The sequence below is a fragment of the Hemibagrus wyckioides genome, linkage group LG14, assembly GCF_019097595.1.
Source record: "Hemibagrus wyckioides isolate EC202008001 linkage group LG14, SWU_Hwy_1.0, whole genome shotgun sequence".
In the NCBI taxonomy this organism is placed as follows: domain Eukaryota; kingdom Metazoa; phylum Chordata; class Actinopteri; order Siluriformes; family Bagridae; genus Hemibagrus; species Hemibagrus wyckioides.
Window position 1 is genome coordinate 8,236,947 of NC_080723.1, and position 13,421 is coordinate 8,250,367.

At 39.0% G+C, this 13,421-nt stretch overlaps 1 protein-coding gene across 4 annotated transcripts in view; it reads left to right on the forward strand.

Moving 5' to 3' along the window:
* Positions 1-13,421, forward strand: part of anks1b (ankyrin repeat and sterile alpha motif domain containing 1B) — a 156,209-nt gene that overhangs the window by 20,896 nt on the left and 121,892 nt on the right. For all 4 annotated transcript variants that reach the window (XM_058407813.1, XM_058407810.1, XM_058407811.1 and 1 more), the window contains exon 2: positions 11,288-11,368. In XM_058407813.1, the coding sequence (XP_058263796.1) occupies positions 11,288-11,368 (81 nt within the window). The remainder of the gene's footprint in view (positions 1-11,287; positions 11,369-13,421) is intronic.

Consider the following 13,421-nt stretch of genomic DNA (forward strand, 5'->3'; position numbering starts at 1 on the left):
ATACTTGGCCTGATTCTTATTCTGATTCTGATCAGAGATTTGTGTCTGATATTCATGAGGAACACAGGAGCAGCACAGTGGACCATCCTACCCTCTTTCCGGTTCACTCCATACACACTGGATTTCTGCCTTAACTCAAAGATCTGCAACTTGCAAAACTTGAATGAAGACTCCCAGGAGCAGTGACATTGGAGCAATGACATCCTGAGTACAGGAGTGTGTGGACAAAAATATCTACATCTTAAAGTAAGCAAGACAAAAATTTACAATAAAGAGACCTGAATGTATGAAAAAATGAAAGTGAAAACAAAACAAAACAATGGATCTACAAAATACATTCACCTTACATAAGTGTATACAGCCCTAAATACATTTGATTTTATTTTTTTTTGGAAGAGTCTATTATCGTAGAACTTGGCAATAATTGCCTGTTTTTCCCTGCAAAAACCTTACATCAAATTGTAAGGGCATATTTTGCACAGGCCACTTCAGGTCAATCCACAGATGTTTTTGTGGGATTCTGGTCTGGTTTCTGGCTAGCTTATTCAAAAAACTTCTCTTGGTGAAGCCGTTCCTTTGTTGAATTGGATGTATGCTTTGGGTGATTGTCGTGCTGAAAGGTGAAATTCCTTTTCATCTTCAGCTCACTAGCAGACACCTGAAGGTTTTGCACTAAAATCATCTAATATTTGTAGCTATTCATGATTCCTCTACCTTGATAAAAGCTGCAGTTCTGAAGCATGATGCTGCCACCACCATGCTGCACTGTGCGTATGCTGTTCTCTTGGTGATTTCCTTTTCCCTACATGGCTTTTGGGTGAATTTGTTGAGCTTGGTTGTTTGTTGCATAAAACAGCATGGTTTTTTTTGTGAGAAAGAGCTTCTCATCGTCTAGCTGTCCTACCCCATAACCCAGACATGAAGAATATGAGAGGTTGTTGTCACATGTAGATAGTCATCCGTACTGGTCAGATTTATCTGCAGCTTCTTTAGTGTTGCTGTAGGCCTCTTGGCAGCCTATTTACTTTTTATTTTTTAATTTTTTTTTTTTACATAAAAACCAAAAGCCATTTTAACAGGGGTATGTAGACTTTTCTATCCACTGAACATGCTAGGATTGAGGTCAGGACTTTGTGAAGCCATTCTGAAACCTTTTAGCTTTGTTTTTGGTCATTGTCCCGTTGAAATGATAGATTTTGTCAGAGAATAAACTTTTTGGCTGGTTGCGTTGGAGAATCTCAATGTAATCTTCCTTCTGCATTATTCTGTCCCCTTTCTGCAGTGCACCAGTTCCACTAGCAGCAAAACAACCCCAAACCAAACTGCTAATTTACTCTGCTGTGTGTATATTTTAGACACACTTTACTTTGTCATATTTTCAGAAGACCCAATTTAATTTAGAAAAGAACCTGCATTTTGTGAAACAGAAGCATGCTTTCCCATCATTCTGTTACAGAAAGGAACAGTTGCAGAAATGACAGAAATCTCAAGACTGCCATGACCTTATAACCTCAGCTTTAGTTAACATCCTATAACTGTATTACTTAGATATAAACCAAAAAAGAAAAAAAGAGAGATTATTCCTCTTGGGATTTGCGGGTCTGCTGCATTATAAGACTTATTTTCATGTGGTTCTATTTTTAATCAAAGCTCTGACCAAACAGGATGACTTGGTCTGTTATTAATATGTACAGTTTGTTTTTGTTTGGAAAAGTTCAAGTTCTCACAAAACTGGAAAGTCGGCTTCAGGGGCAGAATGTTTCTTTACATCTGCTTTACAGCATCTAGACATGTACAGAAAGTCACAGCCTGAGTCTGTATGATTAACAGGCCTCAATAAATAAATAATAATAATTGTTCTCAATAAAATTGCTTCATTCAGAAATGAGGTGATGCCTCACTGCTCTCTGGAGCTCTCTCATGCTTTTCTCTCTTTTCTTGCATGCATTTGTTCATGGGCCCTGGCTTTTGTGGGAGAGTGATTCTCAGAGTGACTCTCTATCTGATAATAAATCATGAGAAAAACACATTCAGCTGTGTGTGTGTGTGTGTGTGTGTGTGTGTGTGTGTGTGTGTGTAAATGACTGCACTTGACCCCTCTGAACAGCAAATGGTGGTTATTACGTCATGGGAGCACAGTTGAGTTTCTCTGTCTCATATTTCCATTCAACACTTTTAAAGTCTCTGTGGTGTTTTGTGACTTGATTAGTGATTTAATTTGATTGACATTGATATAGTGCATAGTCACTCCACTCTCTGGTGTTGGCGCAAAGATGTTAGCAGTGTTTACAGAAGAAGCAAGGAAGCTTATTTTGGAATGAGAGCAATCGTTAACAGAGCCATATATAGTCATGACTGTGTGTGTGTGTGTGTGTATGTGTGTGTGTTCACTAGGGATTCCTCACCCTGGTAAATACAGCCTCATCACTGCACAGAGACTCTTAGGCATTGAGCACACCTCATAACCAGTAATCACTGAACTTGTTCAACTTCTCCATATAACACAATCCACTCAGGGATTTTAGAGCATGATTTGGACCGACAATATTCCCGTAAGCCACTAAGTCTAAATCACTTTCAGGACCATGTTAGTGTGAACGTTGACTGTGTGGGTGCATCTGAAGTGCCTGGTGTTTTTCACAGTGTGGTATTAAACGGTATTTATTCACTTCACTCCTTTAGGGCCTTTTACTTGGAGGTGTAAGAGCAGGAAATTCAGTTCCCCCACACTTATTAGTCATGTTTCTGCTGAAGAGGTTTTTGAGAAACTATTTTGAATGAGACCTGTACATTTCCTAGACAGGTTTCTGGTTTGTTTCCACCACACTGGATGAACTGTATCACTTCAGCCATCAGCAAATGTAAAGAAGTTTTCTGTCTTACACTATTGGTTTGTCATACTGGAGCACACTGGTCCATTTTTGTGATTTCCCAGCTCCATGTTCCCTTCAAGAGCTGTTAACTTATACGTTAAATCAGGTGTGTTGGGAGCAGGGAAAACACTTATAATTGCAAGACAGGGTTGACTCCAGGACCAGGTTTGGGAGCCATTAATCATCCAAGGAACTTGTTCTTCTAAGCAAACACTGAGGACTGAAGACAGGACAGAAGTTGTCTTGTTCTGTAATGTTTTTGTTTTGTTGTGTTACAACAGTTTACACCACAGTTGTCTGTTGTCTGTAGGTTTGCTTTAAGGCTAATCACGGGTCTATATTAATGCGCTCGTTCTAAAGTGTTATCATTTAAAGCCATGGTTTGTTTGTGAAAGATTCTGACGTTTTGATCAAGCCACTAAGCTGAAATAAATCACCACCGGTCACAACCACAAATGAAGAAGTGCTTGTCTCCCCTTCAGGGTTCTTTTACATTTATTTTAGATGGCTGCTGTTAGATGATAGCATGATCAGGCAACACATTTAGGCAAAACATGCAACTGAGAGAATTGTTTATCTAAATTAATAATTTAACAGAACAGATTCAAATATCTCACATCAGTAAAGAGACCAAGAAAAATGTCATTGCTAATCACTTGGTTTGTAACAGCTAATTCGGGGATGTGTACAGTATGATAGATTCTTCTCCTGCTGCTTACCATGGGATATTCTCCAGGACAGTGGTGGTTTTGAGGCATTTTTAGTCTTATTTACTCTCAAGAGAGAAGGAAAAGAGAGGCTGGTGAGGGAATAAGTAATTCTAGGTGTTTTGATGTAAGTGATAACAGGAACCAGCTTGTTTAACACATGTTCTACCACATTAAATGAAACTATAAACACAGAAAATGTACAATGTGACAGGAAGTGCTGTTGTTGAAAAATAGTAAGTTTATGGGTGAAAACACATGACACCAACTCCACGTTAATTATCTTCTAACAATAGCAAGCCTCATCTGTTTTGCTTTTGCCTGTTAACTACTTAAACTATCATTCAACTGGAAGCAGGTGCAATCGTAATATTTATACTGAATCATCACACAGAAACTTTACATCCTTTCTTGTGATTGGATCCTCAGCACTATAGACACTGTATGTGTAAAGCGCAGTGAGAGAGGGCAGTAGCTCCTCGGTTGCTGTTGTGTGGCTCTGATGTGGGGTGGTTTCTTGGGCGTTAGTGCAGTTCCTCTGCATGCTACTCGTATAATCTAAATATGAACCAGTATTGGAAGACCAGTGTTTCACATACAGCACATTTTTAGTAGTTGGGCAATTATGTAGATCCACTCTGCTTCAATCAAGAGCTGAGTAAAGTTTTGTATGCGATTGGTGCTTGTTTTTTTAGAAATGCTGTTCTTTAAGAGGAAACAGAGGTGTTCTTCCTGAATTTACTGCATTCACTGTTGTTAGATTTAAGGATAAGTAAAGAATAAGATAATCAATAAGTAAAGAATAAGAATAAGGAAAAGTTCTTTTTCATGAAATATTTAATGTTTATTATTTAGTATTTATTTGAAAGCATTTCAAGCAAGTTATTATTCAGAAACATAAGATCAAGTTAGGGTGGGCACAGTGGCTTAGTTGTAAACACCTCTGCCCTTTGTGTGTGTGTGTGTTTTGTGTGTGTGTGTGCATGTATCCTCCCCACCAGTCTGTGGATTTATGGCTGCGTTTACACTGGGCATTAAAATGCGATCACCGTAATCTGATCAAGCAGATTGGATCATCAGCCAACCAGGACACGGCGTCTTTACACTTGTCAACATCACATGGCTTCTGTATCTGGATATCTGATCGGATCTCTCTTTCCCGCGCAGTATTTAAATAAGTCTGTAGAAGACAAATGCCTTAGCACAATTGACCTGAAGTGCTGGGTTTTCATCATTTCATAATGATAGTGGGCGGGGCTTTGTGTGACATTGACCTCTGAATGCAGACATGACGGCTGAATTGTGTTAAAGGAGAAGTTCACTTGCAGAATAAAAATCTACAAATAATTTACTCACCCCCTTGTCATCCAAGATATTCATGTCTTTCTTTCTTCAGTTGTAAAGAATTGATGTTTTTTGAGGAAAACATTGGATTTTTCTCCATATAGTGGACTGCAATGGTGCCCGTGAGTTTGAACTTCCAAAATGCAGTTTAAATGCAGCTTCAAAGAGCTCTAAATGATCCCAGCCAATGAAGAAGGGTCTTATCTATCTTAGAAAAATAAAAAATTGTATACTTTTTAACTACAAAAACTCGTCTAGCACTAGCTCTTGGATGCGCGTCCACGGCGCTATGTACTATGTAATCACATCGGAAGGTCATGCGTGACGTAGGCGGAACTACAGCCCTAGTATTTACTAGTGTGGAGAAGGAGGACCGCTCCGACGTTGTTGCTTTGCACGTCGCTTTGTAAACACTGGGTCTGTAATTCCGCCTATGTCACGCGTGACCTTTCGATGTAATTACATAGTACGGTGCGTCGTGGACGCACACTTTTTAACCACAAAAGCAAAGGGAATGTGCAAAGACCAAGGAAGTGCAAATAAGTCAAATGCTGTTTACTAACAAAAAGGTATAACTTTGTGTCATTCCACACACAACAACTTCGGAGCAGTCCTCCTAATCGATCGTTTGGCTAGATTAGACCCTTCTTCATCGCCTGGGATCATTTCCAGCTCTTTGAAGCTGCATTTAAACTGCATTTTGGAAGTTCAAAATCGGGGGCACCGTTGAAGTCCACTATATTGAGAAAAATACTGAAATGTTTTCTTCGAAAAACATCATTTCTTTTCATTTCAAAGAAAGACATGAACATCTTGGATGACAAGGGGGTGAGTAAATGATTCGTAAATTTTTGTTTTGGAAGTGAACTTCTCCTTTAATGTTATATTGAGAATCGATCGCAAACCGTACTCGACTACCTCCGAACCAGGACACGTTGGTCGGATAACATTCTGATCACAAACACTTTTTACACTTGTGTTTTCAATGCGTATGTGAACAACATCCAAATACAGGTCGCATTTTAATGCCAAGTGTAAACATAGCCAGTGTTTCCTCTCCTCAGCCTGCTTGCACCACACTGCAGTACAGGTCACTCAGACAATCTCTGTGGCTGTTTTACTTACAAAGAGCTGTACACTGCATGCCATGACATAATAACAGTCCTCATAAAAAAGAAATATCTGTGATAAACCCTTTGTGAGACTGTACAAGCATTCCTGTGTAAAACCTTCTACATTCCACCTCTATAACAATGCTTCATTAACTTTTGTCAGTCTCTCTGCTAATACACCAGATGTTGTTGCTGCAGATGAAGTGTCTAGACAGGTATTTGTTCCTTGACTATAGCCTTGAGGAAGACTTTATCTTCAAGGTTACCAAGTATCAAAACTGCTTGTATAACATCTCAGAGCTTGGCTGTAGGTGCTAACTGCAGTCTTTATACACAGCAACTGAGGTCATGGGCTGTGTTGGTGTTTTTTCTGTATCCTGCACCTCGCGTACTGATGTCTCTTATTACTTAATTGCTGAGTGGATCTAAATGAAATGTGTGTGTGTGTTGTGTGAACTTTCAGATGTATCACACTGTCACACACTATAAGAGACTCAGTGATGTCAGTGTGTCCTTTGGCACTGTGTAGTTATTGATTGCTATTTCCTGGTTTTAATTATCCTTCAGTGCAAATGAATGAAAGGGAAAGGACATCAGTGTAACCTGCCAATCATCCTGATTCACTCAGCTGGACCAATCACAGCACAGCTCAGCTTCAGTGCCTTTGGCCAGTAAGGTGATCGACCTTGTTTTTTTAGGCACATCAGGAATTACATGGTGCAGCTGTTTGTGGGTGATGATGTGCATAATAGAGTGGGATGCTAAGTCTGTAGCTTTCACTCTTTCTCTTTCACGTTCTCATGTCTTTCTGTCTGTCTTTTTTATCTTTTAAACCTTATTCCTATGTTTCACCTCAGTCTTTATCTCATTCTTTCTCTTGATTGTCATTCTCTTCCTCTTTATTTCTCCTGTGAGCTACAGCTAATATCTTCCTAATTCCTCATTAACATCAGTGTAGCTTTGTGTGTGTGTGTGTGTGTGTGTGTGTACAGGCCCCAAATGTGTGGCATCTTGATAATATTTCTTATTACTTGTTGTATGCACAATAGAACCTGACCAGACAACACTCTCACACACACACACACACACACACACTCAAATTGGATGACTCATCCTCAGTGAGCTGCAGCAGGGTTTTCCCTCTTACCACCAGTGTTGTTCTCACTGTATTCTCTCTCTCTCTCTCTCTCTCTCTCTCTCTCTCTGTGCTGCTGAGCGAGAAACACCCAGGCCATTAAAATACAGATTCTCCTGAGTCATGAGCCAGTGTATTTAAAAATATTCCTGTTTAACCTCACATGTTCAGCACCATCCTCCATCCTCTTTTTTTGTCTTCTACATTAAAATTCACTCACTGTGCTTCATTTTGTCATCAAGCACATCACTTTACTTATGATATACTGAGTGCAGCTTGACTGACTATTGATTTAGCTTAAATGGCTGGCCCATTAGGGATAAATATAAATGTAATATAGATTAAAATTGTAACCTTCATCATTTTTATTCTGAATTTTTACATTTCTGTAAAGCTGCTGTGCGACCATAAGCATTTTATAAATGAAAAATTTAATGCAGCTTCATTCAGTCACAAGTTTATTCTGATATGAAAGCAGAGAAATATAGAAGACAAATGTATGCAAATTTAGATGTGAAATGTCTGAGATTCTTGGCCCTAATGTTCGTCACTGCTCTTATGCTCAGTACTTAAAGTAACTCATTAACATTAAACACACAGCAACATGGTCTAGCTCTCATCACCAATGTCAAGGTGAAACCATTAACAAATCATCATTACTAATTGTCGAAAGAGGGAAGCTGAGACCGATGCAATGCAGGTACAAAAAGGACAGGCGATTAGCAAACAGGAGAAACAGGAACTGTCTGCAAAAAACAGGGGTCTAAACAAACACGTAAACAAAGCCTTGGAAACATCAGAACACAAGCATATACAGTAGAACCCTGGATTGCGAGTAATGTGCTTCACGAGTGCTTTGCAAGATGAGCACCATGCCATGAGCATCACACCATGAGCATCAAGCAATGAGCTTGCGCGGGAAATCTCACAACTGAGCCGATGTTTTTCTCTCTCACTGTGTAAAACAATGGGAGCTCGGGTAAGCTTCCCGTGTACTCATCCTCAGTCGGTGTGAAACTCTCGTACAGGGAACATCCACGCGAGCATACTGTTTACTATAGCATTGTAACTACGTGTGTGTGTGTGTGTGTGAAACTTTTTCATATTTTGCGTCCAGGTGTAGTGACTGTTCTTTAGTACTGCAGCAATGGCCCCAATGAAGAATTTAGTACTGCAGCAATGGCCCCTTCCTTTTCCTTCCGGATCATCATTCGTCATTTGTCATTCATCATTTGATCATTCAATGATCAAACAAATCATTGTTATTTGTTTCAGATATTAGGGACAGTAATTTGTACATAAAATACTATTAAAAATGATTTTTTATTTGTTATGTATTTTAAGTATTATGAATACTTTTGGGTGTGTGGAACAGATCATCTGACTTCACATTATTTCCAATGGCAAAATTCGCTTTGCTATATGAGCTTATTGGATTACGAGCACTTATGCTCACAGTCCAAGGTTCCACTGTACTTCACAATGTGGGAAAGAGTGAGAGTCTCTTCTAAATCATGATTGAGAGAGTGTGTGATGGGAAACAGTTGAGTCTCATTAACAGCCTGGTGACTGAGAGCAGGGCAGTGTGTGTGTGTTCTGGGAATTGGAGTCTGGAGCAGCTCTGTTTGTTCGCCGCCATGCATGATGGGAGTTGGAGTTTGAGGATGCACTTGTCCTAACACTAATGAGCATGCCAGAGGCAGCCCTTCAGTATGTTATCAAAACAATGTAGATTTACTTGTGGCTCCTGGGGAAAAAAATACACAACATAGCCATGTCACTACCTTTCAGGTGTATTATTCATTCATTTGCATTTCCATTTCCATTACTGGCATTTGGCAACCACCATGATACAGAGTGACTTTTCTATCAATGAATAGCAATTTGAAGTTTCTATCAATGAATATACTGGTTCACCGGGTTACACACTTTTTTTTTAATGTAACAAGTGCCACATTAAGTGTTTCAGGAAGAGGTAGGTCTTTCCACACTGCTTGAAGACAGTCAGTGACACGGCTGTTTGGACATCTTGGGAAAGTTCTTTCTGCCTTCCAGGTGACAGAACAGAGAAGTTAAGATTCATTCATTCATTCATTCATTCATTCATTTGTTTATCTTCAGGAAACTCTTTAGCCTGGTCAGGGTTGTGATGGAACTGGAATATATAGGCATGAGGTGGGAATACACCTTGTACTATACACCAGTCCATCACACATAAATTCACAACTAGGGGCAATGTGGACCTGCCAATCCACCCACCTGCATGTTTTTAGGAGTTTGGAGGAATATGAAGATGTAAGGAAACTCAGAGAGCCACAAACAGAACATCACACTAGACCTGGTCAGCATGATGAGTATAATATCTATGATTTAAAAAAAAACAAAACAACTATAGTATTTCCGATTAAATAATTTGCTATATAAGATGGACAATAGAACAAGTAAAAATGTTTTGAAATAAGTTTAATAATCATATGTTTGCTTAACTGTATTCCTATAAAATTATTACTAAAAAGCTGATTATATTTGATATATTTTTCTTACTAAGGTATTTTACTAAGTGATTAAATTATTACATTTTGTAACCACTATTGGCAAACCTAAGTATCATGATATATATTGTCTACAGTACAAATGTGTAGTATCGTGACATGCTATTCTTTACCAGCCCTAAATCACAGTCAAACATGACAGCATCAGATTCTGATCAAGTACACACATCCTCATAACAGTCTCCATTATAGAAATCCGCAGTTTTTAATAAAAATTCTTGTTGCCAAGAGTGAAGAATACGATTTAATGCTCGTGACTGATGCTTAATATAAAGCACTTCTCTGTTTTAGTTACATCAATCCAACTGGTCTCTTCATCAGTTCCATCTTTCTTAGCTGGATTCTTTCAAAGCTTATTATCAATACTGGATAAAAGCAAAGGCAGAATACAAACATCATACATATTATAACATATCATGTATCATTGGGTGGACGTGGTAGGCTACTGGTTGAGGTGTTGAGCTATTGATCGGCATGTGAGTTTGAATCCCAGGTCCACCAAGCTGCTGCTGCTGGGTCCCTGAGCAAGGCCCTTAACCCTCAAATGCTTAGCTTTATGGGTGGCAGCATGGTGGCTTAATGCTTAGCACTGTTGCCTCACAGCAAGAAGGTCCTGGGTCCGAATCCTGGGGTCGAACAGGCTGGGGCCTTTCTGTGTGGAGTTTGCATGTTCTCCATGTGCCTGTGTGGGTTTACTCTGGGTACTCTGGTTTCCTCCCACAGTCGAAAGACATGTACATTAGGTTGATTAGTAATTCTAAATTGCCCGTGTGTGTGGTTGTTCGTCTATGTGTGGCCCTGCGATGGACTGGCGACCTGTCCAGTCCCCCTGCCTTTTGCCCTATGTGCGCTGGGATAGGCTCCAGCAGACCCCTGTGACCCTAGGAGTCCTAGGAATAAGCGGGTATAGACAATGAATGAATGTATCATTTACACTTGTATTTCACAACCTTCTGCAGTGTCTCTGTATGTTTGTTCATAAACTGTGTGTGTCATGCAGTGTGTTGACTGGTCACTTAGACTCTCTCATTCTCGTATTGATGGAATGTTTTGCAAGCTTCAGCCAATTTACTTTTTATGTGGTGGCAATGGGTTTAAACTTTAGCTGATGTTACACTTGTATGTGTCTGCTCGAGTGTGTTTGTGTGTGTTCCACTTGGAAACCTCTGTTACTGACCAGCTGTGTTTTTGGTACAGAAATCCTTTTATGTGCATCATTTTAGCTTTACTAAATACCACATTAAGTTGCAAAACCTTTTTTTGTGGATGTGTGGAAGAATAACAAACAAAAAAAAGTTTTGTTTTTTTTTACCACCGCTTTCCCCCCTTTTATAATTTCAGCCTTTATAATGTGGTTTTGAGGTACACCTTTGAAACTGCTATTTCTTTCTATTAGGCTATAGTTACAAATGTGAAGGTTACTATATTTGAAATACATTATAAACAACACATGTAGCTGTGTGTAGTACTGTGTGTGTGTGTGTGTGAATGGGCTAGTAGGTAAGACTGATATGTGTTACAGGATGTAGTCTGTACTGAATGTGCACTCTGTTCATTTGTGCAGCATATGGAGAGGACTGAATGTCAACTGTGCAGACAGCTCAGGATACACACCTCTGCACCATGCTGCACTCAATGGACACAGGTAAGCCAATCTCTCTCTCACCTACTCTCTCTCACACACACACACACACACACACACACATACACACACATGTACAATGTGTGATATGCAAACTATGTTCACATAAGCTTGAGGAAGCTCCCACCCTGACCATCACACCCATATATATCCCCCCCCACCCCAAACTAATACCACAAAGTCTACATAGTGTCCATGCCCATGTACACTGTGGTGAGCTTAGCAACATTCTTTTTCAGTTATTTTCAGTCCATGACTATCTAATTAAACAGAAAGTTTAACAAACCAGATACAAATCAACAAGGTGGTATTTTAAACATGAATTGTAGATTACTGTTAAACAGTCTGACAAAAAAAAGTGTCATTAAAACATGGTAAAAAAAAATGTATCTGGTTGTTCTAGCTTTTGTGCACATGTAGTTCAACCTATCAAGCAAAGCACCCTTTGTAAGTGTGTGCTACACCTGTGTAAGTGTAAAAACTCCAGATCATTTTCTTAGTTACATCTGCATTTATGCAGTTTTCTAACCAAACAATCATGTGGCAGCAGCATAATACCTAAAATTATACAGATGCAGAGGAAGAGCTTCAGTTATTGTTCACATTTAAACATCAGAATGATGAAAATGTGTGATCTCTGTGACTTTAACCATGGCATGGTTGTTGGTGCCAGATGGACTGCTTTGAGTATTTCAGAAACTGCTGATCTCCTGGGATCTTCACACAACAGTTTGTAGAGTTTACACAGAATGGTACAAACTGTTCTGTGGGTAGAAATGTGGGTGGAAATGCCTTGTTGATAAAGGAGACCTGAGGATAATGGCCAGATTGGTTTTAGCTCTCAGGATGTCTATAGTAACTCGTGAAGCACTCTTTACAACCATGGTGAGCAGAAAAGCATCTCAGCATACCCAAAACATCAAACAATGATTTTATTCATTGTGCTGCTGCCACATTAGATATCTACATGAATGTGCAGGTGTACAGGGTATAGGTAAAGTAATAAAGTGGACACTGAGTTTATCTTGCTTACACATCTTGGTGGTCATTGGGAGGATTTTAATAAAGCCAGCCAATCTGGGTTAACCGTCCTGTCTTCTCCTCCTGCTCTAATGAAAATGTTCATATTTCCTGGTATTTCTGCACAAAAATGTGACATTCTTCCAAAAAGAAATGTTCTTCACCTTGAGTGTTGTTATCACATGAATTAAACAAATTGATGAATATATTGCCTACTATTTACAAACCTATGTACACAAAGCTGATGTAAGGAATTACATGATCAAGCCAGGGCTCAGAAGGAATAGTTGTGACTATGAGCCACGTCCCTTAATTAAATGCAGAATGCTTCTTGAGTGCAGACTCAGATGTTCATTGTCAGAAGTGTCAAAATATCCTTGAACAGACCTAAAACTAAAACTTCAGTGTGTCAGGGAAATTACACCTGAGTCTGAATGATAAAACAAATATCACATTAAAAATTGTTTCTTTTTACATGCAGTCAGCATCACCTTGTGGAAAGACTGCATAAAATTGATCATAAAATTATATTAATGGAAAGTAATGTATTTAAATTGGACTAGATTCATATATCTTCATATATTTTTTATATTGTTCCTGTAGGATGCTGTGTGAATCATCTGCTTTTATTATTCACAGGGAGTTTCCTCCCACTATCAAGTTTCTCTCAGCACCTTCAAATTGTATTAATATTACACTTTCAAGAGTAGGATCAAATAACTTTGAGGATCACATAACTGCATTCAAGTTACTGTTACATACTGCACTCACATCAGTATGAACCTTTCAATCCCTAACTTTCTTTTCATGTATAATTTGCCCTCATCAAGACCGCTCACACTTTGCCTACTAGCCTATGAACATGACTCCATAAAAACATTTTTTTTTCATGTAGAGATTTAGACCCCGTCAGAATTCTGTGAAATGTAGCACTTGACAAACATCGCAGAGTGAACACTAAAGAAGGTGTTGTGTTTCAGTGTAGTAAACTATAAAGCTTAAATCACTTTTTTAGAGGTACAGTGACATGAGTGCT